The sequence below is a fragment of the Amphiura filiformis genome, chromosome 14, assembly GCF_039555335.1.
Source record: "Amphiura filiformis chromosome 14, Afil_fr2py, whole genome shotgun sequence".
NCBI classification, from domain to species: Eukaryota; Metazoa; Echinodermata; class Ophiuroidea; order Amphilepidida; family Amphiuridae; genus Amphiura; species Amphiura filiformis.
Genome location: NC_092641.1, coordinates 10,281,694 through 10,308,795, shown reverse-complemented (window position 1 = coordinate 10,308,795; position 27,102 = coordinate 10,281,694). Strand labels below are relative to the sequence as shown.

Below are 27,102 nucleotides of genomic sequence, written 5' to 3'. Positions count from 1 at the left end.
ATCGAGTTAAGCATGGGAAATTGTTGCTATACATAGGCCTGTCATATGCATGAAAGAACAACTCAAATTCCTCCTCTGTGTCTTTTGAGCATGTGAAAAATAGCACGTATGAAAGAATCACCCAAGTCCATGATTTGAGTTTTGTAACACATTGATTGAAATCAAGTATGTATAAAAGTCCACTTGTAACACATTCATTGCTGGAGAGTGGCTTTTGAAAAAAAAATGGGTTTGATCAAGGAAAGTGTGTGGTTTATATTACATGGTAGAATGCTTATCAACATTATACATACCTGTGTGCTTTATTTTGTATTATCTTACTAGTGGTAATCTCATTCCAAAATTGTTGTCTTTGTATATGATTCAAAAAACCACCCAAGTCCAGCATTTAAAGTGAACCCCACGAAGTCCCTGAAATGCTAATCGTCATACCTAATACATTTTAACCCACTCATTTGCACGTAAAACTTACCATATTGACCAGGTAAATCTAACTGAAGGAATTAAAATGATACACAGCTTTTTTTCAAAAAAATCACTTCCCATTGGACTTGGGTGGGTTTTGAATTCATGTATTCAATTTTCAAGGTAGGCAAACTTGCAAAATCGTGCCGCTCAACAGCTACCAAAATTACTTTACCGGAACGTGTGCGCGCGAACTACAAAAGGTTTCTCTTATAAATGCATCTACGCACAGTGTCTACCTCGATACACCCGATTACACAGATTTTTCCAAGCATAGCGAGTCTAGCATCTACACAGTCCGTGTTTATACTACACGGTTGAGTGCATAGCATCATAAGAACTGTGTGTGTTCTAGCTGGTGACTATGGCGGAAACTACGCCATCTGTGATTGGTTTTTGTCAAAACCCCGAATGTTCCCTTTATCCAATCAGAAAAGTTTTTATATCAAACGAAAGCTAACACTTAAAAAACACTTTTTTCATTCCGTCAACATATGACGCAATTCAATGTTTATAGCTACGCAAATGTGAAATATATCTTGAAAACAACCTATTCAAGCACAATTTTTGGCCAAGATGTAGGTTTTAAAAGTCAAAACCTCGAGTGTTTCCTTACAATAGTTTTCAAATTCTTTGTCATTAAATGAAAGAGCACACTTATATAGCTCACTTATATTGTTCAATTTGCTTTAAATTGCAAATCTTGTGCAAAAATTTTTCGTAAATTTTGATGAACTATGACTTTGCTAAAAAGAGCACTTACAAATTGATGTGCGAGTTTTTTTGCAATTGTAATTCTGAAATGGGCCGAAATAAGGATAATTGTGGTAAATTTTTCCCTGGTATGGTATTTCGGTGGTCGACGCCACTATTAGTTATAATGGCAACATTTCAGTGCGTCCGTCGGAAGTTCTGGTTATTGGAATAGCACGTCCGAAGACCAAGTGAGCCCGTCTCGGACGTGCGGACGGGTTCTTTTATAGCACTGGTATAATTGACATAACATACCCACCTGCATTTGACAGTTATAGTTATTTTCAGCTAAAACATAGGTAAAACAGGACTGACTTGTTTTAAGGCGTCTTGCAGCCTATTATCAACCATCGGCGAGATGCCGTAATGGACTGTTGTAGTATAAATCCACATACCCTCTATAGGAGACATGACCTTAACCCTAACCCCCTAAGGGCTTTTTGGCGACGGGAAGGGAAAGAAGGAAAGAATAAGAGAGAAAAGAAAGAAAGAACTTGCTTGCTGTGGGTGGGATTCGAACCCGAGACCCCTCGCATGGGTGGGATTCAAACCCGAGACCCCTCGAATGCCAAGCACTCGGTCGGCGACACCTTTATACCACGGGTCTTGGCCTTCGCTGGCCAGCGAAACCGTGCCTATATATCACTTAGGGAGTTTGCGTCATCACACCACGTGGGGTGCACGCACGAACAGTGCATATATCAAGTAGTATTTTGTAGTATACAGGCGGGTTAGGGTTAATATCCTACACAGGGGATGTAGATCTCAAATGGAGTCACCAATTCAGGTACTACTGTGGAGGAAATTATCCGAGGCACTTCAATATGAAGTGGATATATGTTTGGGATGACTCTTATAATGTAAATAAATATGGGGTCATTGGGCGAGAGCATGATTTTTGGCATTCGGTGAGAGCAAAATATAAAAAATATGAGGTCATTGGGTAAGAACAAGACCTTTTGTTTTCAGTGGAAGTTAACCTTTAGGCGAGAGCCGAAACAGTGCCACAAAAACACGAACATTGTTCTAAATGGCTTCAAATTTCAAACTATAAGTAACATAATCAGTGATAAATGAAAGTTGCTGTTCAAGTTGAAAAATAAGGGTTTTTGGGTGACAGATTAAATGGAAAAAAATATGGGTTCTTTGGGTGACGGCGACGCTGTAAAAGCCCTACATACGCGTTACCTCCCAAAGTGCCCCCCCCCCCCTGAAATTAAAGGTCATATAGGGGGAATCGCCCACTTTTAGATTGAAGATTTTGTTAAAGTCTTCCACAGAGTGAGTGTTGATTTTAAATAGGCATTCATTGCTAACTCCCATTTAAAACACCAGTGGCGTAGATTTCTTTTTGACATGGGGGGGGGGGGGCAGTGGAGGTAGTACGGATTTTGACAAATGTACTCCCTCTGTGGAAGACCTTTATTTTAAGAAACGTCTCCATAAATAAATAATGTGGAAGACGTTTCTAGGGAAATCTTCCACAGAGTAAGGCAGATTTCAAAAGGAAAAGCACTTATTAGCTTCAAATCATAGACACAGATAACTGGTGTGAGACCTCAACTTGAATTCAGTAACTTGCGTTAGTAATAATTTTGACCTGAAAGTTAATTTTGAAAAGTAAAGTCAATCCTAAACAAGTGTAGGTCAAGTGCAGTAGCATGACTTTTGATAGCGGATGCAGACTGGACCTGGTTGTAGACAGATCATAATAATTCCGGAAACTTATTTATTTTTGGTATTCGAATGACTCATATCTTTCCAATTTTTTATAAGCTATTGTCCTTAGACGAATATTAGGTATATGGTCCTGTGTCTCAACCTGGGGTACCTTTGTGTTACATAGTATAAAAATTAAATGTTTCAAACATTTTACCTACACGTCTCATTTGAAGTGGTTTATCCTCCTGAGCATTTTGACACCTTTTTTTAAAAATGGAAATCGGTTAAAAAAATGAATGAGTGCGGGCAAAAACAATCACAAAGTAGGTGGGATTTAACCCCACCTCTTTTTTTCCACATTTACAATCATTCTGAGCAAGTATTAGTCTTTTAATGACTTTCTGTATTTATTTACTTGGTTTAGATGTCTGGAGTTCATTTAGCCATTTTTTACTAGATTCAAATTCTTAATGGGGGTTTTAGATCAAATTTACGATACGAATCCCTCCTCTTAATCCTCCTCATCCTAATCCTCAACCACCCTTGGCACATTTCATGCCAAACGTCATAAGAAAATAATTAAAAATTATTTTAAAACATGAGTAATATAAAATAACTTAGCCTCAATTTAAGACCTAATTGAATCTTCTAAGTGAAGGAATACTCAAGCGACACTGTTTTGAAGTCCAAGCTGCACATCAAAATGTAACAAAACCACCTTTTTGGGTACCCCTGTATATGACACAGGATCATATTCTTCTGTCTGCTACTGTCGGGAAAGAACTTTTGTCTATGCATGTATTTCACAATATGATTATTGTAAATAAAAGAATTAAGATGCATTTTAGTTTGCATTGTATTATTCGGTCATCATTAACGTAATGTAATATTGAAAAGCATTTTCGCATGGTTTAAATACTTTTTGATGAGGATTACTATTATTTAATTAATCAGTCTCTCTCTCTCTCTCTCTCTCTCTCACTCTCTCCCACACACACACTCTCTCTCTCTCTCTGTCCCCCTCTCTCTCTGTGTCTGTCTGTTTCTCTCACTCCCCTCCCTTATTCGTTCTCCCCGTTTTCTTGTATACCCTGTAAATGTGTGTGCAAATTAAGAGAGCTAATGACACACATTTTATATTTAAATTAGCAAATACGAGTTACTCCTTACATTTCATGATAAAAAGGGTTTTTTTTGTTTTAATACCATTATACAAGTGTCTACCCTTCGTAAAGATGCAAACAAGATTTAAGATGAATAGCGCCATTATTGTTTCACCTTTACTTAAAAAGTACTACATTTGTACAATTTTACATGCCATCAGCCATCAAACAACCGTGCTCCATCTCCTCTCTCTCTCTCTCTCTCTCTCTTTAGACTCTATTAATCACTTCTACGTCGCTTCAAAAGTCAACTGTTTGATTGGTGGTATTTACCAATAAATACTGATATTTCCCACCCGATTAGTTGTGTCACACATAAAAAATTACAAGCGTTCCAATATTTCTCAATGCAAAATTATGAAACATGATCTTCATCCATGGCGTTGTCTTTTTCAAAGACAGTTCTTGTTGCAATTGGTTATCTTGACATTTGGTTACACATTTGTGACGCGTCCGTGGTGATGCGATCAAGCAAAATCAGTCGGAAGTAGGAAATATTGATTTTGAGATATAGCCAAACAAAGGAAGTATTTCGTTTTGTTTCCTATTGTTTTGGAAACTCTTTAACTGCTCTGATCTTTTGAACTGGTTTCCTAAATTCAATATTATTTTTTGCAAAATGTAGCTTTGCAAATGCTGTTTACAATCCTATAAGAAACTGAAAATTGAATATCCGACTTCAAACTTATTTTGCTTGATCACACCATATTTGCCTTTTAAATTCGGCATGGCACATCCCTCTACTGCCCAGGCCAAAAAACAAAAACGTTTTAAAACGTGTTTTGAATTTGATGTATTTACATGTATAAAGGTCATGAAAACGTTTTTAAAACGTTTTATATGAAATATCATCTTACAAATGTTGTCAAAATGTTATTGGAAAATATTTTTGTGATGTTTTGCAGCAGGTTTTGAAAACATTTTTAAAGCGTTTTAAAACCTCTTGTGTTTGCTGGGTAGTAGACACAAAGGATAGCAATACACTTGCAGAGCTGCTTATTTATATGTTTCAGACATTATTGTGTTGAAGTAGCTCTATTTTGTACCGAAAATTGCTGAAAAATTCTTTACAATATTTCCTAGTTTTTTTGGCATTGCTAAAAATCATGTTTTTCTTCCACGTTCAAAAGCATAACGTTATCATCAGCATTATTATGCCAAACAATCAATGTTGAATTACACCAACATAGAGAGGTTCCGCCACATTCAAAGAGAGTCATCTTTTAAATATGGTACACTACTCCTAACATACGCCATCCAAGATTCAACTTGCGAAATAATGCCGTTTCTGATCAATAAGGTGAGACTGGTGAATATTCATGATAAGTATTGCCAACTATACTGAGTTCATATTTATCTCGATTTGGCTCAGGGTATTCGTATTCTGGGAAATCATCGGTAGGTACAGACCGCCCAACATGCCCAACAACCATTGCAAACGATGAAATCAAGCGTTGGTAAGCTCTTGGGCGCCTTTGGTGCGAGTTTTGCAAATCTTCGTATCCTTTGGGCGGTATTCCTTTTGGTGGTAATTTGGGAGGAGCTGGTTTTTCATCATCGTTAGGTGGCGTTGTTTGTTTCGCTGATGGTATGTATCTGTAATTGAAACAATTAAGTTCAAATGTTTGATTGCAATCATGTAGAATAATAATGCTGTCATAAATCCGTTTGCGACTAACAAATGAATACATGAATTCAACCCACCCAAGTCCATGGGAAGTGATTTTGAGAAAAAAACCTGTGTATCATTTTAATTCCTTCAGTTAGATTTACCTGGTCAATATTGTAAGTTTTACGTGCAAATGAGTAGGTTAAACTGTATAAGGTATGACGATTAGCATTTCAGGGACTTTGTGGGGTTCATTTTAAATTCTGGACTTGGGTGTTTTTTTTAATCATATACAAAGACAATAATGTTGGAATGAGATTACCACTATTGAGATAATACAAAATAAAGCACACAGGTATGTATACTGTTGATAAGCATTCTGCCATGTAATATAAACCACACACTTTCCTTGATTAAACCCATTTTTTTTTCAAAAGTCACTCTCCAGTAATGAATGTATTACAAGTGGACTTTTATACATACTGGATTTCAATCAATGTGTTACAAGACTCAAATCATGGACTGTAGAGGTTCTGTCATACATGCTATTTTTCACATGCTCAATAGACACAGAGGATGAATTTGAGTTGTTCTTTCATACATATGACAGGCCTATGTATAGCAACAATTTCCCATGCTTAACTCAATTTGGCCACAGTATGGACTTGGGTGGGTTTTGTATTCATATATTCAAATGTCCAGTAGACCAGCATGAAATGACATGTTTATGTTGACAAGAAAAGAGCACACATGAACATGGCATCAACTGTACAGTTATTATTTTGAAATCATTAATTAATTTTTATATTTCCATGAAATAAAGCAATGTCGACTTTTCGGGTAAATTAATGGAATTAGTCGGTTTTTAGGACAATAGCGACGTCAACGTCTTTCTGTTGTGTTTATGTAATAATCAATTAGGCGCATCTGTAATACGACCAAGTATGGCATATCAAATCAATAATGTGATAAATAGTGCATCAACGGAAATACCAAACCTTATATCGTTTTCAAAATCTATCGGTCATACAGGGGCGTAGTAAGAGCCTCGGGCCCGTGGTCAAGGAGCAGCGCGGGGCCCTTATCAGCCTTATTTCATTTTTGCGTTTGCTCGGGTCCTTGAACCCTCAGGGCCTCTTGACTTTGTCCACCCCGTCCGATCACCCGCTTGCTACGCCGATCGTATCGTACACCCGAGACCTTTATCGATAGAAACTGTAGTTACTTCCTTATGGTAGCATAGTTACTTCATGATACTGAGTCTTACCTGCAAATTCCTAGGCATACTAAACAGGTTGCTATGACAAATGCCGGGACTGCTGCCAAAATGATACTGAGTCTTACCTGCAAATTCCTAGGCATACTAAACAGGTTGCTATGACAAATGCCGGGACTGCTGCCAAAATAACGCCAGTCATGATCTTTGAATGTGCTTTTGTTCTCTTGCCGTCTGATACTTTGAAGTGAAAGACATGGAAGAGAAAAGCAACCAATAGAATGGTATAAATTGTTTATATTAATGTTGGTATGGTTATTTGCATTTGTGGTGTTTAAACTGATTGGTGGCCAACTGGCCATAGTATTTGAATATATGAAAGCTTAGGGAGCACAATATGAGCATATTAAAGGTGCAACAGAAAGAAATGTTTATCCCAAACGATATATAACTATTGAAAGTTAAGACAAACGAAATTAACAAGTGCCAGCGTAAGCTACCAACAACAATTACTAGAATATGCCGTGCGTAGTATATACTAGGAATCGAACCCGCGACATTTCGCGTGATAGTTAGACGGTCATAACCACCAGACTATCGGCAAATCATAATAAACATTACTGAAACTGAAGCAATATATAACTATATATGGAGTAGTAGGGGTAAAAATCCTGCTACACTAGTCTTGGTTACAAACTTGTCAAGTTAAGAAGAAAGCGATTTGTTCTCATACTCACATGTATTGGTAGTAGTTTGAGATGTGTACATTTTCGATGAAGTTGCTAACGGCGTTGTGGGCACTGTCGTCGTCATCGGAGTTGTTGTAGTACGCATTTTTGAAGTATCTGAAATCAATTATGTTCATTGAAGTAGTGCAAATATGCCAAGATGGAATACAGAACATACACATGATACAGCAATAACAAGAAATTGATAATATTACAAATAAAAGAATAGCTATTAAGAGATGACATTATTATTGATCACCAGGCTATCTTTTAAAGTTTTTCAGCGTTTTTTATTGGCCATGTTGGCACACAGCGTGGTGTGTATCTGAAATCAATTATGTTCATTGAAGTAGTGCAAATATGCCAAGATGGAATACAGAACATACACATGATACAGCAATAACAAGAAATTGATAATATTACAAATAAAAGAATAGCTATTAAGAGATGACATTATTATTGATCACCAGGCTATCTTTTAAAGTTTTTCAGCGTTTTTTATTGGCCATGTTGGCACACAGCGTGGTGTTCTCAAAGGAATTTGTCCACCATCCCTGAGATGACCCATTTTATACCAATTCGTGATACAACAAACGGCAATTTAACCCAGATGGGGAATCATCAGATGACCTTGTTTCAGACCAGCTTTCCAGAAATTGACCTTCGCTGTCAAATGTTGACAGTTGGTTACATATTACTTTTGGGCACAGTATGGTTGAATGAGTCCACTGCCTTTGCCAACTGTACATGTTTTATAATGACTATTTTAAGATACTTGCTAACATGATCAACTATCAAAATAAACTTACGTATTTTGGTTGTGGAAGCTGTTGTCGTAGTTTGAGAAGTCGTTGGCTTTGCTGGTGTTGTTGTTGTTGTCTTGGTAGTTGTTGTTAGACGTTTTGTGGTAGGTACAGGTGTAGTTGTTGGGGGAGCAGTTGTAGGTATACCTAAAATAGAAACAAAAATCAAGAGAAAATTAAGGAGAATTTAATGTTTTTTCTTCTACTTTTTTTGACAGTTTTCTTTATTGGGACCTGACAATAATGTTCCTCTGTGTCTTGTCTTATTTAGAAGCACGTTCATAAATGGTACTCTCAATTTTTAAATTTTTATTTTCAAATTAATGTACCATGCTTCTTAATTATAACCTCTAAATATGTCATATACTCATACTCATGAAGCCTGTGGCATGTCTTGTGTAAGAGATTAATGTCTACCTTGTTAAAAAAAACTCGAACATTTGTACTTTTCTTTCCTTTCCTGGCATATATGTGAAGTATTCGGTCAATTTATGTTGACATTGGCTAAAGAAGCTGTATTTTCTCCCGTAAGGGTACAAATTAGTGACAGGGCAACAACAAGTCAAGGCAACATTATCCGTATGCATATTTGTTATGTTGAACATTAAAGTTTTGTCTACTCAGCGGCCCTGGTGCTTAATACTGAAAGGGAAATACGTGTATATAACACGGCATCTCTCTCTCTGTGTCAGGTGGCGCTGTGTAGCGCTGCTGTGGTCTTCACAAGAGTACGCCATCTCACTCGATCTGATGCCAAGTGCGTTGCACCTTGCATTCCCTGGTTAGAAACCAGCTTCACGTCATTAGTCCAAGATGTTGGTGGACGTCCTCTTCCTCGTTTGCCTTCCATGGCCCCTTGCAAAATCTGTTTTTCTACACCTCCATGTTTCCTGACAATATGGCCAAAGTACTTCAGCTTTCTCTCCATTATGCCGCTTCTGATGGTTAGACTAGTACCAATCTTGTCGAGGATCCAGGAATTTGTTCTCCTGTCTTTCCATGTCACTCGTAGAAGCCTCCTGTAACACCACATCTCAAAAGCATCTACTCTTTTCCTATCATTCTTGGTCATAGCCCAAGACTCGCATCCATAAGTGGCAATGGAAAACACAGTTGCACGAAGTAGGCGTACCTTGAGGTCAATGGATAGGCCTCTGCTTTTCCATATGCTTGACATGCCCTGCAAAGTTGTCCTTGCAATAGCCAGTCTTCTCTTAATTTCAGTTGTGCTGTCACCACTGTTGTTAATCATTGAACCCAGATATTCAAATTGCTTCACCTCCTCAATCTGCTGTCCATCTATCACAAACTCATCACTTTTCCGCTCTCTGTCTACAACCATTATTTTTGTCTTCTTTGTGTTCAGGAGAAGGTGTTTTTCTTCGCTGGCCTCTTTGATGCGCTTCAAAAGATCAATCAGCTCTACTCTGCTGCTACAAATAAGAGTGGTATCATCGGCGTACCTCAGGTTAGTAATTCTTGTACCGCCAAACTTCACTCCACCTTCAAACCCCTCCAAAGCTGTTCTCATTATGTCTTCAGAGTAGATGCTAAATAGGTTTGGTGATAGCACACAGCCTGTCGTAAGCCTCTTCCAATCTTGAACCAATCTGTGTCTCCACTACTTGTTCTGACTGCCGATTCTTGGTCTTCATATAAGCAGCTGATCAGATCCACAAGATGACTTGGGAAACCCATCTTTTCATAGTTTCCCACATCTGAGGGTGGCTAACACAGTCAAAAGCTTTACTGTAATCTATGAAGCACATGTAAAGAGGAAGTCTATGCTCTCTGCATTTCTCAATCACATTCCTGATATTGACAATTTGGTCCCTAGTACCCCTTCCTTCACGAAATCCTGCCTGCTCATCAGCTATTTCTTGCTCCATTTTGTACTTCATTCTCTTGATGATGATCTTCAGAAGCACTTTACTTGCATGACAAATCAGGCTGATGGTCCGGTGATTGGCACACTCTTTCAAATTTCCTTCTTTGGCAGTGGAATAAATACTGCCCTGCACCAGTCTCTCGGCCATTTCTTCTTTTTCCAGATGATACCACATAGACGCCACATTAGGTCTATCCCTTCTTTCCCAGTTGCCTGGGACACGGCATAAGGCTATAATTTTAAATTGAATGTTCAAGAGTATTAATTTATACTCACCTAAAACACTTATATCGACAGAAGTTATTAGTGCTTGTATGTGTCTTGATATCTCTATAGCACACCAGTATCTACCACCATCTCTTATCCTTGCTGAAGCTATACTCAACGAGCTATACCCGCGATCCCCTCGATCAACCTCATTAAAGGCTGCTTCATAACCGGGTGGTTTATAAGGTTCGTGGTAGCTTGCAACAGGATCTGTAGGGCTGCCATAAAGCAGGAAGTCGCTAATTTTAACACTGGATTCAAACTGGATACCGTGGGTCCAGCTCAATCTGCTGATGGTGTCTATTGGTGATTTGGTGTAGTTGCAGAAAAATGTTGTTCCAAACCCACGCTCAATTTCTTGTTCCCCTTGCAGGTAAAGGTTTACTGTTGGAGATGCCCTTGCTACAGAAAAAAATTGAAATTTTAGTAGTTATAGTTTAAAAGAGAAATAAACATTACTCTAGAAATGAAATAGGTTCCACCACATGTAGGTTCATAAGAAGCAAAATTCGCTTGTTTTACGGTCATATCCGTCGTCACATCATTGCGCAAATGATCATGCAAGTTTATTATTCTTGAATCGGATTGCCTTGAAGGCCGCTCCAAATATCTGGAAAACATATTAAGTTAGGAGCTGTGTAAAGTTTGTTGGTATAGAGGTGAACAATAACTGAACATTGACTTGATTATATTTTAAGCCTACTTAACTGGGTTGCCCTTGAAAGTTTGCCTGGTCAACTGGATTGGCCTTTAAATAGTTTTATTTTCGTGAAAGTTTGCATCATTTCAGAATAGTATGCTGTTGTCTTAGATATTTATTACATTGAGGGCATATGTACTTTGTGGACTGATTTTGTTGATGATTTGTAGGCCAACAATGCATTGATCAATTGACCTTGTTAAGCCCACCACTTAATACAAAATGTCACCCTCGCCAGAGCCAAATAGTTGTTCACTGTTGACAGTTAGTAATATGGGTCTAGCTGACCATTTAGAAGCATATTGCTTCCAGAATATGACTAGTGGTTGGGTGAGTTATTACTCCATATTTTAGATAATACAAAGTAATGGTAAAATATTACAAATTGTGTAAGGTGTGTGTGACGTAATAAGGATGGAACGTAAAAGGAGACAGAGGTAAACAGACAAATTATACACATAGTGCATACCGACTTACCATGAACTTGAACATACGTGGTTGCAAATGCTAGTTCAGTCGAATTAACAACCACACTGCACCAATAACTTCCCCTATCGTAAAGCACTATGGGATTAATAGTCAGAACTGTTTTCCCTTGGTAGAGGTTTGCAATCGTCATTTGATATATCGGTGATATCGATGATGTATAGGTGTATCCATGATTATAGTGGACAATGTTTGGTTCATTCTCTCTCCAGTGTACAATGCGAGTAGCACCTATGATAATAAAATCGTCCATATAGTGCGCAATAAAATAATAAAAAGACTTAATACTTATGATTTTCTTGCATTCTTCCTACGTGTGTGCCAAATTAAAACGAATACCCTCGACCTGCTAACCCCCTGCTAACATCAGTTTGCCGCCTCCCGATCAAATCCTTCGGCACGAATTATTATTGCAACTCACACCAATTTCAGTTAAAAATTTCAATTCATTCATGACCTTAATCTCCAACACAGGAAGGTGTAGATTTCATATGGCGTCACCCCATAAAGGTGCATGGATTTTCACGTGTTTATAGCCATCACTATGACCAGCTCTCACAAAATGAGCATAAAGTTGGCTCCTTGCTTTGGTCTTCAGAAATCAATATTGCCTTCACAATGTCTTTTGTGTGTTCTATTGAATTTCGTCATGATTAATGGACCGTATCTTCTATAGTGCCCTGGTGACTTTATGCTCATTTTGTGGGAGCAGGTGATTGTGCGTTGAGGCTTTCTGGCTCTCAACCCTCGATTTGACGGACTCACCAGGGGCGCAGCCAGCTTTCTTGGTCGGGGGGGGGCAAAATAAAATTTTGGGGGCACAGACGGAAAAAATTGCAGTTGCATCATTCAATAAATAGAGATTGTATGTCTTCGAGCTTCCCGAAAAGGGCCTTATTGTGATGATGTGCGCGCGTAACGTGAAAAAAATGGTATTTTACACTATTTTCGCCCATTATCCGGCTAAAAAGTGCTTTATTGTTACAATGTGCGAGCGTAGCGCTGAAAAATTTTGTATTTTACAATATTTTGGCCCTGAATTTAGCTAGAAAAGGGGCTCCTTGCCCTTTTTCTTTTCCTTTGCCCTCCTGATTTTCTCTTTCATTTTTTTTTTGTCAGAGGGGCACAGAGGGGTCAGAGGGACACTCTGCCCCTAACCCCCCCCCCCCTGCTGGCTACGCTACTGGGACTCACCCTGTAACTGTGGTCCAAATGACCAGACGACTTGGTTCAAGGTGTCGTATGCTCCTAGGTTGAAGTAACACGTAAGAGATACAGCGGTTCCGGCAATAGGTGCAGGATGGTCGACGGTTACGTTTGCAGATAACGCTCCAAATACTGAGTCTAAAAGCAAACAACATTTGAAAATGATGGATTTACCTCTACTTTTGTTAAGAGATTATTAGGTGACTTAATCTGACCCAGTTTATCAAAAAGAGTGTTATTATAAAATAACACCTGTACCAGCACATTTCAAGAATTATTCCGCTGCATTAGGAAACGAAAGAATCATTTTCACCTAACAAAGTCCGCAACTTAGCTTGTGACTACCCCACCGGAGACTATCCCCAGCATAGCAACTCCCTTTTTACACCAGGGTGGAGTGATCCATAGGTCACTGTGCTTCCGTGCAGTAGCTTACGGGATCGGTCACCCACGTTTGCAGAGTATTTTACTGGGGCCTGAGAGCACATCAGGCACACCAAATCTAAATACGAGAAATGTCTTTCTGATATTAAATATTAAAAATAGGGAAAATTTGACACAACATCCAATGGGGGAGTAAAACAAAACACATCAACAAAGTTAAAAACCCTACGTTTCGAAAAGACAAAACTTTTGCTTTCTATATATAAGGAGAAAGAAAAGTTTTGTCTTTTCAAAATGTCGGGTTTTTAACTTTGTTTATATGTTTTGTGTTACTCCCCCATTGGATGTTGTGTCATATTTCCCTGTTTTTAATTTTATCCATTGCTAGTGTGACAATGTATCCTTTTGGATCCATCCTTTGGTTCCCCGCTGGTCAGTTGGAACAGATTTTCCCTGTTTTTATATGATATTAAGTAATTTAGATTTGGGACATTTCCGATACTAATATATTTTATGGCAAAGTATTAAAAACAGATATTTTTGATATTTAACAGTCCTCGAAGTAAACTAGTAATAGTGAATCTGGTACTTAAAGAGTATATAGTTGGGAGGAAAAACAGTCCATCAAATGAAAGTTTTGACCTTTCCAAACACCTTCAAACAGCGTTTGAAATAAGGCGCGTCCTTGCGTCAAATACCCGCAAAAGTAGGTGCGGACCCGCAAATTTCCTAAAGTATGGGTCCACGCATACCGCGGAAACATGGCATGTTGCCTCAGGGGATCGACGCTAAGTCAGGTACCGCGTGAGCAAACTCAAAAATAGCGCAAACAGCGCGAGCGTACACAAAAGAAACTTCGCGAGTAAGATAAGCGATGTCGCCAGGTCTGTACGCTGGACATACCGGCGTCAGCTGAATTCGAGTAGGCGCTTAGAGGGCACAGGCATGCAAGATTTCAATCTGTGTATTAATAATCTAAGGGTCCACGTAACCCGTAAAAATTGAACCAAGCAAAGAGCAGAAAATCATAGTTTTGTTATAGCCTACTTTTGTTCCACTGGTTCATATACATGTCATAATACGTCCAGCTCCTTTTATTTTAGTTTCGATCCCATCTAGTTTTTAAATGACAAAGGCAAGGGTCCGGGCTTGGACCCTTGAAAATTGGTGAGGACCCTTGAAATTTTAAAGGCAAGGGTCCGGGGAGGACCCTTGGATTTTTTCTTATGTCAAGGCCTGCCTTTAAATGTAAGTTTTTGAAATAAAGCGAAATGGTTCTACTAAAATTTTACTCACCCAAACGTTAATCGGTAAACTTATATAGAAAGCAAAATTACACTGCTCAAATTGTGTACACTCACCGGAGCGCTTTCACCAGGTCAACCGGCGCGGAGTCTTCAGCGAATGTTATTGCATACTCTGAAGATTTGTTGTTGCTAGTGATGTTGTTGAGGCACAACATCTTCCTGTTTGACGTCATCTACATATGTGGCGTCATCGGAGGGGTCTCAACAACGTCACTAGCAACAAGAAATCTTTAGAGCAATAACATCAGCTGAAGACGCTGGTTGACCCGGGGAAAGCGCTACGGTGAGTGTACCAAATTTGAATAGCGTAGAAGTTTTATTTTGCTTTCTAGTTTGATTTTTGTTAATATTTTTAATAAATTCCATCATCAGAAGCAGTACCTCTTATAAAATCCAAACGTTGGAAGGCACATGAGTAGTGATGTGTTCATCATTATAACATTAATCGATGCTAATTCATCGGGCTATTCCAGCTGAAATCCATACACCCCCCCTATGGAAGACGTGACCTTAAAATTAAGTGTGATTTGCTCCACAACAATATTTTCTCGAATTGCTACTTTTTGCATGATTGTAATGATAAATAATAGTGTACTAAAACACCGTGTGAAAACCTCTTTTTAAGTGCTCTCATTACTCCAGTAAAATTAAGTTTTATAATAAATCCTGGGATCCCATGGAATTAAATATAGCAGTTTTCTTTGTTTTACCTCATAATTATTTGCTTGGGGATTTAATCTGATCCGTGAAAACTTAAAGGCCAATATTGGAATGTCATCTTTCCCTGGGTAAGATCTGACACCAGGCCAGCCCATGGCCAGAGGGTAACATGAGTAGGTTTGTTTTCACCTTGAAGGCAAGGATAGTCTTGCAAATATGGGCTAACTTTCCCCTAGGCCATCTAATATAACTGGTATCTATTGGTCAGTTTATACTCCTATTTCCACATCTGTTTATGGAAATCGCACATTATTGCTTTATAATCTACATCCCCTGTGTGGGAGGGAGATTAAGGTCGTGTTTTCCAAAGGGGTGTATATTCAACTGATATAGCCCATTACGCAATAAGATGAGCAAGAACACAACCAGCAAGAAAAACAACAATAAAGAATAATGAAAACTTACCTATTACAGAATAAACCCCTGTTAGAACAAAAATTGTTTTATATATTCCAAACATCATGTTGTTTTAGGTTATTTACCGTGTCCAACAATGTTTTGTTTAACTAGCAAATCAATGTTATCATAATTAAACCAGCGTTCGCTGAAAGAGCTGGAAATACACGGCCCAGAATGCGGGTCATTCCAAGTTTGCAGTGCAGTTACCTCTCGTGCGTATCAATGGTAGACTGTTCGTCATATGATTTCAAAAGGTACGTATCTGCAAAAACTGTAAAAGCTGCCGTATTTAGAAAAACACCCAAGGAGCTTCAAATAAGAAGCTCCAGAGTAGACAATATGGGTTATGACAAAAACGCAAAAAAGACTAGTTTTGAGAAAATCGTGTTTGAAATAATTCCAACATTTTAAATGGTTTCTGATAATTTTTGTAAAATATTTTTCCACAAAAACAAAATATAGTTTGGTGATTCATTACGTTTATTTGTCACATGTACCCAGTGGCATGTCTAGCAAAGGAAAGCAGGGGTGCGATCACCCAACTGAAAATTTAATCAAAATAAGAAAAAGAAACATTCTTTGTTCTTAGTAGGCCTACTGTCAAACATTCGGTCAACACCTTGATTTGGGTATTAGATTAAAATCGCAAATTGTTGCGCGCTTCTCACAACATGAACCCAATCTGTATGACTTTCACTTCAAAAAGTATGAAAGTATTGGCAATGTTCTTTTTAGACCCCCCCCCACACACACACACCCGATAACGTTTGTCACATGCACTTATTAATATTAGGATTAATATTCCCAAAGTCATACGCCGTTGTGCCATAAATCCTATAAAATCCTACTTAAATCCTATAATCTAACATCGTCACTCCTTTTAATTAAGAAATAAAGGGTAATGCATGATCCTTTACACGAAAATAATGTGTCCGAGGCAGTAAAAACGTAAATAATGGGTGAGGCGCAGCCGAACCCATTATTTAAACGTTTTTACTGCCGAGGACACATTATTTGCGTGTAAAGGATAATGCTGCACCCTTTATTTCTATTCTATTACCACAAAATAGTGTGATTTAAAGAGAAAATATCAAATTTTTTGCCCAAATATTTCAAGTTGTTTACCTCAAGGTGGAGCGCATACGCGTAGCCAAAGCGTATGCACATTCCAATAACACAACCTAACATTCCATTCTCCCCTATAAGCAGGTATGCACATACAATAACACACCCCTGACATTCCATTCTCCCCTACATAAGCATGCAGGTGTGCTGTGCGCTCTGCTGTTCGCTGTGATGATAGAAGAATATAAAGTTCGTTGCCCTTGACACTTTATCGCTAATTAATGGTCTGTCACGTGACGCGTTTCAACAAATCACAGTGCGCGATTTTGAATAATGGGTCGTGGGGGTAATAGAATAAAGTATATAATACCAATGGCAATAATCATGATAATAGCGGTTAAGCCTAATGAGATCACATACAAATAAAAACAAAAATCTTTCAAAAGCGCATTGCACTTGTTACTAAAAGCAGCTATTCTAGATTTATACACATACAGTTGTATTTACTGATGACCCGCGTATAGCTTCCTCTCGTCCTGTGATTTCTATACCATCCCAACTCACACTTTCTATCTTTTCCTGTTAATCAGCATCCTTTTATACGCATGAACTGTTGCCATGACACCACAACCACGATTTTAAAGAAGATATTTGTGTTTTGCACAGCAGCGTGGATACTGATATTGGACTCTGTCATTTTGACATTTATCTTTAAAAAAGGTTACCTTTATGAGAGTCTTGATTAGCATGCAGCGATGTAGTACAATTTAACTGTGAGCGTTCTGAATATGAGAAAATTCCACCCAAAATTAGCCATTTTCCCATTGAAACCCGTTTAATGCATAATTAGTGCACAAAGTGGGTAAAAGTCTTTTGAATTTGCCGGGTTTTACCCAACTTGAAGATTGCCCTCCTTTTGTGTACGCCCCTAAATCAAGGAGGTTATGAAATTTGTTTGCAGGGAAAAAAAATCATCAATTTCAGGGAGCCTCCCTGAGAATCAGGGAGAGTTGGCATCTCTGCTCAATGTATGGTGTCAATAACAAGAAGGATTACATTTCACACAACATCACCAGAATCATCAGACTGATATTTTTTATACAATAATGAATACATGATTTTATTGTAATACTTTTTTTTTTACAAAAGAACAACTACAAAAGACTTGAAACATTCATGATTATTGTTATTGTTGACCAACTTCATAGAAACTGTTTATACATGTCTTGGACATTAAAAACATTGCTTTTTATGGAGAGTAAAAAAATTATATTTCTATTCAATTTCAAACTAATACTAACTTTTATTTGTTGCTTATTATATCATTCTGATATTTCTCATTAACCATAGTAACTGGATGTTGGGGGGGCTGGCATTTTCTTCGGAAGGGGGGTTTCCCCCAGTCAGAACTCTTGCTCCCTCAGTAAAAACCCAAAATTACCAAAATTTCCACTTTTTACGGTAATTTTGCGCCAACCTTTGGGATTTTGCCCCCCCTGAAATTCACTTTGCCCCTCAATATCCCCCCAAAAATTCCTAGCACCGCCACTGGGGGGCACATCCCTCTATATTTTTGCAAGCAAGGGAGCACCCCCTAAAAATCACAAAAGAAGAAAAAGCAATAATTGCCCTGGACATTACCCTTTTTAGTATGAAAAACACTGTGCCCAAATAGGGTAATGTTGCAAGCGCACATTGGCCCACAAAATGGTTAAAATGGTCTGAAATTGAAATCCCATTAAAACTGGTAAAAAATATTCTCATCACTGACCCCCCCAATTTTTTTCATGCTTCCCCCTCCACTGTACATGTATGTATATGACACTATCTGATCCACTCAGGCTAAAGTAGATGGACATTTTGAAAATGTAGTTATTACCATTACTAACTTGCTCAATACCTAAGCTAGTGCTGAAATCCGTAGGTCCTACATAATCGGCATATACATGTATGTGATGCGATCAAGCAAATTCAGTCGGAACTCGGAAATAATGATTTTGAGATTAGTCAAACAAAGAAAATATTCCCTTTGGTTTCCTCTTGTTTTGGAAACTCTTTGATTGCTTACCATAAAACCCCGTCTACAAGCATATATGGTGTTTTTTATGAAAGCTAAATTAATTCGAAGCAAGCGTAAATATACCAATACAATAGATTGGTCTTAAAATAATACTTGTTTGTATATGCTTGGATCCGTAATTTATTTGCTCAAACTCCATAATGGCGCCTGGATTAATGTAGCTTTCATCAGAAGCACTTTATATGCTTGTAGACGGTGTTTTACGGCATATCTTTGGAACTGGTTGTTCAATTTCAATGGGCTTTTCTGCAAAATCCAAAATTGAATATTTCCGAGTTCCGACTGATTTTGCTTGATCGCATAACATATTATTCGATTCCAAAGTGATCTTTTAATAATATCTTATGTCCATTTTCGCATGATTTCATGTCTTCATTTTTCCTTAATTATTGCCGACTTTGGTCTTAGATCAGAAATACTCAATCAGCAATTATGTTTTCAAGCTTCAAATTAACTTGATTTTCTATCAGGACTACTAACCTACTATAAACAGATATATTAAAATATTAACAGCAAAAAAAAACAGCAAACACTTTGGCTGCTCAGTGCCAGAAGTGAGTAAGTCCAATAGCTGCCATGTGTAGATTAGTACAATATACTTTGTGTAAATTGCCAAATGTTCAGATGGCAGCTATTGCACTTACCCACTTCTGGCACTGAACAGTCAACTTGTTTTTTAATTCTTCCACCTGTTAAGTACATTACATTTCATGACCTTAATTCATTACTAGGTAGGAAACAACTATGTGTACTTTCAGAACAAAGCCGAAGCAGTTAAAGGGATTTCAGTCATATTTCTAGAAAAATACATATTTTGACACAATTAAAAGAAAATCAACCTTGGGCAGGAAAGAACTATGTGTACTTTCAGAACAAATACAAAGCAGTTAAAGGCATTTACAGTCATATTGACAGCAAATACACATGTACATTTAAATTTTGACACAGTTAAATGAAAATCAACCTTGGATCTTATCACAGTAAATGATTATTAACAATACTGCCGTTTCCTTGTTTTTTGACCAAATTTTCATTTCAAAAATACCCAATGATTTATCATTCACTGTTAAGGGATCTGGAATGAGCGTTTCGACAGTATTTTTGTGGGACATGAGAGCACATCAGACATATCGAATTGCATTCTGAAAACAAAGAATGTCTTTTTATGACAAATTATTAAAATTAGATATTTTTCACATTTTTGATATGTAACAGTCCTCGAAGTAAATTTTATAAATCTAATGACATATTCTTAAAGTGTATGTAGCTGGGAAGAAAAGCCAACATTAACAATCAATTGAAAATGTTGACCTTTCATATTGAAGATATGGATTTTTTTCCAAAAAGACCTAATTTATTGTGGTGTTTTTGGGAAAAAAATCCATATCTTCAATATGAAAGGTCAAAATTTCAATTGATCATCAGCTTTTCATCCCACCTACATACACTTTAAGTATACTCATCAGATTTATAAAGTTTACTTCGAGTACTGTTAAATATCAATTTTAATCATTTGCCATAAAATGTGTATTACATTGCAATTTCAAAAAATCAAAATTATTTGATATCAGAAGGACATTCTTCATTATTCAGAATGCAATTTGATATGTCTGATGTGCTCTAATGTCCCACAATAAATACTGTCCAAACATTCATACCCCACCCCTTAAGTAATTTAAACACAATTTTAATTTTGAGATTACTGAATGACCTTTAAAGAATAGATATAAGAAGCAAAAACAGTTGAATTTGGCAGCCGGGTCATTTGCTGTATAGCCTGTATTCACGTTCACATTTTTTCAAAATATAAATAACTGTATTTCCCTTGTATAACAACATTACAGGGACTGAGAAAAACAACAGTTGCGCCCATCAACCAATTCACTTTTAGTTGCGAGTATAAACCACCTTTGATTTAAAATCATTTAAGTTTATTTCTGGTCATGTTCATATGAAGAGTGCAGATGCAAAACTTGATATATCCAATGGCCTGCCTTGCAGTATAGTTGTAATATTGTAGGCACAGTTCCAGTTGAAATCCATACACCCCTATGGAATACATGACCTTAATCTCCCACTCACTGAGTGTAAATTTCAAATGAAGTCGCGTACCTATTCAGGTAACCCCATTTAAAATTCATACTCCCTCTGTGGAGGACAAATAAAAGGTAATGTCTTCCATAGGGGGTGTACAGATCGCAACTGAAATAGCCCATTAGGTAGGGCACCAAGTATAGCAAATGTGACCTGTTCTGTCAAAATCAGACAAAACTGGGCACCTAAAATGTTACTGGTTACACGGTTTCTGCTTACTTCAAACAAAAGCATTGAACATGTCGACTGCTCAGTGCCAGAAGTGGGTAAATGCAATAGCTGTCATGTGTAACTGCCATGTGTAGATGAGTACAATATTCTGTATGTAAATTGCCAAATGTTCACAGGGCAGCTATTGCACTTACCGACTTCTGATACTGAGCAGTCGAATTGTCCTATTCGCTGGCATAGTGCACGTCAGAATATGACCGTTGCTAGGTCAACTGGCTCACGCTTTCTTTGTTACGAACCACTGATCGAAATGATCACAACACAAAGCCTATGGTATATATCATAATTCAGAATAGGTGTCAGGGATATGTATACATTTGAACTTTATTTATGTACAAGCATGAAAATGGATTTTTACCAAGTGTTTTTGATGATTTGTTTGTAAAACAGTCTAAGATCCATGACTTAAACACCAGAAATAAAGATCGTCTGAGGCTTCCTTTTATCAAAAAAGCTTTCTGTGTAAAATCTATTAAATATGCAGCTACTAAGTTATGGAATAATGTTGATAACAGCATTAAAAGTTCATCATCGATTAATCAATTCCGCCATGTATTTAAGAAACATCTTATGCAAAGTTACTATTAACTCTTATTGTATCTGGTTATAACCAAATTGGATATTATTTATATTTTATATTACTTATTTAATTGTGTTGTGCATTTTCTTATTTACTATTGTTAACTGTTATTTTCATGTATTTAGGTTAATTCATATCCAGATATAATATGACAGCTTACTGTTACTTCATTGAATTGACAGTCTGCTGCCATGTCAAATGATGAATTAACCAATCATCAAGGGATCACAGATTTTCAGGCCTCTCCTTGGCCTTTCCTGTGATTCCTTCACTCTCACTTATATTATTATTTTGTATGTATTCTAGCTTTTTGTAATTTGATGAGTGAAAATAATAAATGAATGAATGAATGTATGAGCCTAGGCTTGTAACCAATGGATACTAACGTGCACTATGTCAAATTCCTAGATTCAGAGCCAAACAACAACAATCAAGCCTTGAAATAAGCGGGCGCGGGGAGCAAATTTGCTCTCGTAAAGCCACCAATTGCTCCTGGTCCTTGTAAAATTCACACGAACCAGGAGCAATTTTCTAAAACAAATTGCTCCTGGTTCCCGTTTAGCACTTGCATGCTTGATGCAGTAGTGCTGGTATTGTATGCAGTAGATGATTACTATTTGAAAATTGCTCCTGTTTCTTCAGAAATTGCCCCTGGTTCTTGGAAAATCCCAGTGAACCAGGAGCAATGTTCAAAAACAAATTGCTCCTGGTTCCAGTCTGCTTATTTCAAGGCTTGACAACAATATCAGATCAAATTTAAACAAGTTACATGCGGCGCTCAGTTCTGTCTGATTTTGTATGAATGGTTCACAAAAGTTGTATTTAAAGCCCTGTCCATTAAAAAGAAAAAAAATAATGTACAGTAAAACATAAAATATATTTTATAACACAACTAATAAAAATACCACCTGGCAGCAATGGTGTATATTGGGCAAAAAAAATCCGCACTAGCCATTTGGATGATTTTGGAAATATCTTCCACAGGAAAGACTGAATTTCAGATGGAATGAACACTGCTCCATTTGAAACTCACCCTCCCTCTGTTGAAGATTCATGTTAAATCTGTCTCAGTGGTTTGTTTGTTTAAACGGTCGCTCCGTGTGGAGGCACGCTTGGGTCCTGCGACCAGGCTCAAACAAAATGCTCAAGCCAGGCTAAAAAGCCTATATAACTAAATAAGCATGCTGGCCTGTATGGAAAGAGAAGTGAGAAACAGATTTGAAGACAAAGAACAAGGAAAAGAAGTGTATGGAATTGAAATGGATCTACTTAATTGGCTAATTAATACTCCAACTGTGGAATATATTTCGTAAATCTTCCACAGGGGTAGTGTGGATTTTAAATGGAATAGCCCAATGCATCCCAGTCTGAACTCTTCATATCATGACTGAGCTGTAATGATAATGATAAAGCGATTATAACACGCATGATTCCACCCTGGTGGACGATCAAGGCGCACACAACTATGAGCTGTCATGACTACCAGTCTATGTGGGAACTTGTACTCATGTTATCAAACTGAGTTGTGAGCCCTTTTCAGAAGTTGAAGTGACCAACTACAATCAAGAGCAAAATTGCTGGGACACTTATACAGATATATGGTCGAATCCAACCAAAAGTGTCCACGGGCCAAAAATAAAAGTCCGAAATAAAAATGTCTGCACAATTTTTCCTTTTGCCCATTGATTGATGACATATTGGCCTTATAGGAACCAAAAGTGCCATTACTAATCTTGAAAAATAAATCCAGGGCGTGTGATAGTAAATGTGATATCAAAACCCTATTTTACCGACGCGGCCCCCACCGAGGCTTTCACTCTCGCAATACTAATCGCCCTACCGCTATTGGAGTATTCCCATTAACGCTTTTTTTCGTGTAATGTAGACCACAGGGTGTCAGGAAAATGCTAACTCAACCAGAAAATATTTGTTTTTATTTTTATAACGCGATCAATATGATCTTAGTCAATTTATGCTAGTTTATTTTTGAAAATGAAGTTTAGGTCAGTTTCTGTATTTTATTTATCAAATGAGTATGAATCAATTTACACATTGTATAAGAACGAGTATGATATATGTTTTCAAGAATATTAGGAATTATACGCATACACCTAACGCTTTATACAATGAAAAGGTGAAGAAACCCGGTATTCGTAGGTAACATGAGCGATTTAACAATATCTATATTGAGTTTATAGGTTTAAATTTTGCTATTATGGTAATGAATTAATAAAATGGTAGTTTTAGATCCCTTTCAGATGGTACGTCCAAATGAATAAATGCTATTACCTTAGATCAAAAATTTTTGATGCTTTTAGCAAGATTTTGACCACTTCATTTTGATATACAAGTAGTTAATCAGCAATTTTACATAATAAATAATTGTTGAATGAATCCGTATATGGGTAATAATAGTGTCCTGGGGTACCGCTTAAAGTTTTTGACAATTAATTTCCATTGGTAGGGACACTTCATTACACATGTCATGTATTATGCTGTATTAAGTAAGTAACATTTCAGTATTTGTAGGTAAGAATTAGACTTTTTGGTGGATATCGCAATCAAAACTTCATTTTATAAAGCACTTTGAATGTATTATTTTCTTTATGTGCGTTTATTGATACTTTAGACCCTATCATGTATTAATAATGTCGGTTCTAGCGGTTGAAAGAGGATTGAAGTAAGAAACAAAGGCACTATAGTGACTTTAATGTGCTTAATTGCACACAAATCGCTTAAAACCGTTATTGCAGACTTGTGAAGTCCATCTTGGAGTCAGTTACGTCTTGTGGCCTTTCGTTTGAGGGCAACTACAATTAGCTTTATACCAGGGTCCATCAATGTGTTGTCTAGATCATGAGACAATGAGAACAGTCGTTTTTTCCATGGTATTCGTAGGTAACCTTAGTGAAAACGTCAAAAGTTACCTTCGAATAAATCAATTTGGACACAAATTACTAAGAAACCAGAAGGTCGGTAAACATTTAAAATGAAGCACACATGACAGTTGACAAATCTAAGTATTTATCCCCTTCTAATCTTCTTTGAATCTGATTTTTCTTTCAAATGAGCAGACCGTCGTCTATTTCAGTACATATTTTTCACCAATTAAGCCGTATTCAGTTTTGCATGGTGGGCATGTATGTGAATTCGCAACTTTCATTGACATATGATTTGATAGCAAACATACAGGCCTTCGTTATGTACCAATATGGGCATTGGCATGAATGGCGGTGTTTCACAATACTGTCATGATGTCAAAGTGTATTCGTAGGTAACATTCGGTTACCGAAATTTACCTACGAATACTTGCTTTTATTGTTGACATCTCAGAAATATTTAAGCGCAGGTTATTGAAACTTGGTAGAAATAAAGAGTGTATTACCCTGCACCTATTGCTTAACTATTGTTTACTATTCTCTCACTTTGTGGAAATGGCACAGCTTTTAACATGTATTCGGAGGTAATGCATATTTTTTACCAAACCTACCTTTGTGCCATTTATAATTTCTGGCAGCTAAACACAATAATAAAGATGTCCGAATGCAATGCATTTCAGTATTGGACATATCAAAGCTTGTATCAATTGCGCATTTATTAGTGATTTCCATTTTGTAAAGATATATCTAGTGCTATGAAAAATTGTATTCGTAGGTAATGTAAAAAATACCACTCAAAAAATTATCACAAAAAATTCATAATTATGTACAAATATGTGAAAAATTGAACAGGCAATCTTTGAATACACACCTTTCAGGAAATCAATTTAGATTCAATCCAATGACTTCTTTTCATAACTGATTTAGATGTTTTTAAAAATAACTTAAGAAATATTTTGAAAAAATGGGTAAAAATAGCATGTTTTGGGGTCTCTGTGTCTAAGTTTTTCACAGAAGGGGGTCTTATTATACATGGCGTGAAGCGTATATGATCAAGGCGAATAAACACAATACAAAAACGAATGCCAATTGATTAATACTTTTAAGTTATGGCCCTGAACATGCCGTGTACACTTTTCGTTGGATTCGACCATATATATACCTCACCGCATCCTTTATATTATTCAATTTTGTATACCAAATGCCTCAATTTTTGAAGATGCATAACATGTTTGCTCCAATATTGGTTAGAGGATGTGGAAGGGGGTTCGAAATAGGTTGAATCTAAATAATAACTAGAGCGGTTCTCGACTTGCGCGGTTCTCGACGCAAAGCGTCGGCCACAATGCCTCCACCTTGAGGCATATCATTTTAATCAGTGATGACCTCTGGGTGACCTTGGATGACCCTGGAATGATCTTCCAAAAATTTGCCTCTAACTGTTGACTGTTCCCACCAAGTTTCATGCCCATACGACAGTTTTTAGTAACTTGACCTCAGATGACCCCAAAATGACCTTCCAAAATTTTGGCTCTAAATGTTGACTGTACTCACCCAGTTTCATGTCCATACGGCAGTTTTGGCTAATTTGACCTCAGATGACCCCTGCATGACCTCGGGTGACCTTGACCCACTGACCAATACAAACTTGTTCTGTCTAGGGTCAAGATGCACCCACCCACCAAGTTTGAGGAACATGCGACCCCTAGTCTCCGAGAAAATGGTATTTTGCTTGTTACGCATAAATTATGCAAATTAGGTACTTAATTACCATATTTTGTGCTGAAAATCTAATCAGGTCAAGAACCTCTGGCCCTGCTACTCCCCACCAAGTTACGTCACTGTAACCCATACGGATCTCCAGATAATCTGTTCACAAGGTTTTTGGCTTGATACGCATCAAATACGCATAAATTATGCAAATTAGGTACTTAATTAGCATATTTTGCACTGAAAATCTAATCCGGTCGAGAACATCTGGCCACGCCACTTCCCACCAAGTTACGTCACTGTACCCCATACGGATCTCCACATAATCTGTTCACAAGGTATTTTGCTTATTACGCATATTACGCATAAATTATGCAAATTAGGTACTTAATTACCATATTTTGCGACGAAAATCTCCTATAATTTGAAGACCCCCAATAACCATCCCTCCACCAACTTGCATCACTGTACGTCTTACCAGTTCTGAAAAATTGCACTCGCAAGCTCGGACGGACAGAGAGACAGACAGACAGACAGACGGACAACCAGGAAACATAATACCTCCGGTGGAGGCATAAAAATACCGTATGGTGAACTTTACAAGAACGGTTTTATTTAACCATATGCGCAAAATATGAACAAGTGTTCCAAAGAATTTGCACTTGATTGTAAGTATATACATATATGTTAATTTTAATATCAGTTTT

General features: G+C 37.3%; 1 protein-coding gene across 3 annotated transcripts; it reads right to left on the bottom strand.

Annotated features, from left to right (window-relative positions):
• Window positions 1–2,927: 2,927 nt before the first annotated feature.
• LOC140169677 (uncharacterized) lies at window positions 2,928–15,977 on the bottom strand. 3 transcript variants are annotated; one of them, XM_072192970.1, is made up of 8 exons: window positions 15,763–15,977; window positions 12,935–13,084; window positions 11,732–11,971; window positions 10,564–10,956; window positions 8,406–8,546; window positions 7,606–7,713; window positions 6,997–7,108; window positions 2,928–5,639 (listed from the first exon to the last, which is right to left on the bottom strand). In XM_072192970.1, exons 1-8 carry the CDS (start codon window positions 15,818–15,820, stop codon window positions 5,336–5,338), a joined length of 1,506 nt encoding a protein of 501 aa, XP_072049071.1. In that variant the 5' UTR covers window positions 15,821–15,977; the 3' UTR covers window positions 2,928–5,335. The 3 variants fall into 3 exon arrangements, 2 of the variants coding, with proteins under 2 accessions (XP_072049071.1, XP_072049072.1); XM_072192971.1 differs by having other exon boundaries at window positions 6,997–7,102; XR_011861380.1 differs by having other exon boundaries at window positions 5,503–5,639; window positions 6,920–7,108.
• Window positions 15,978–27,102: the final 11,125 nt, after the last annotated feature.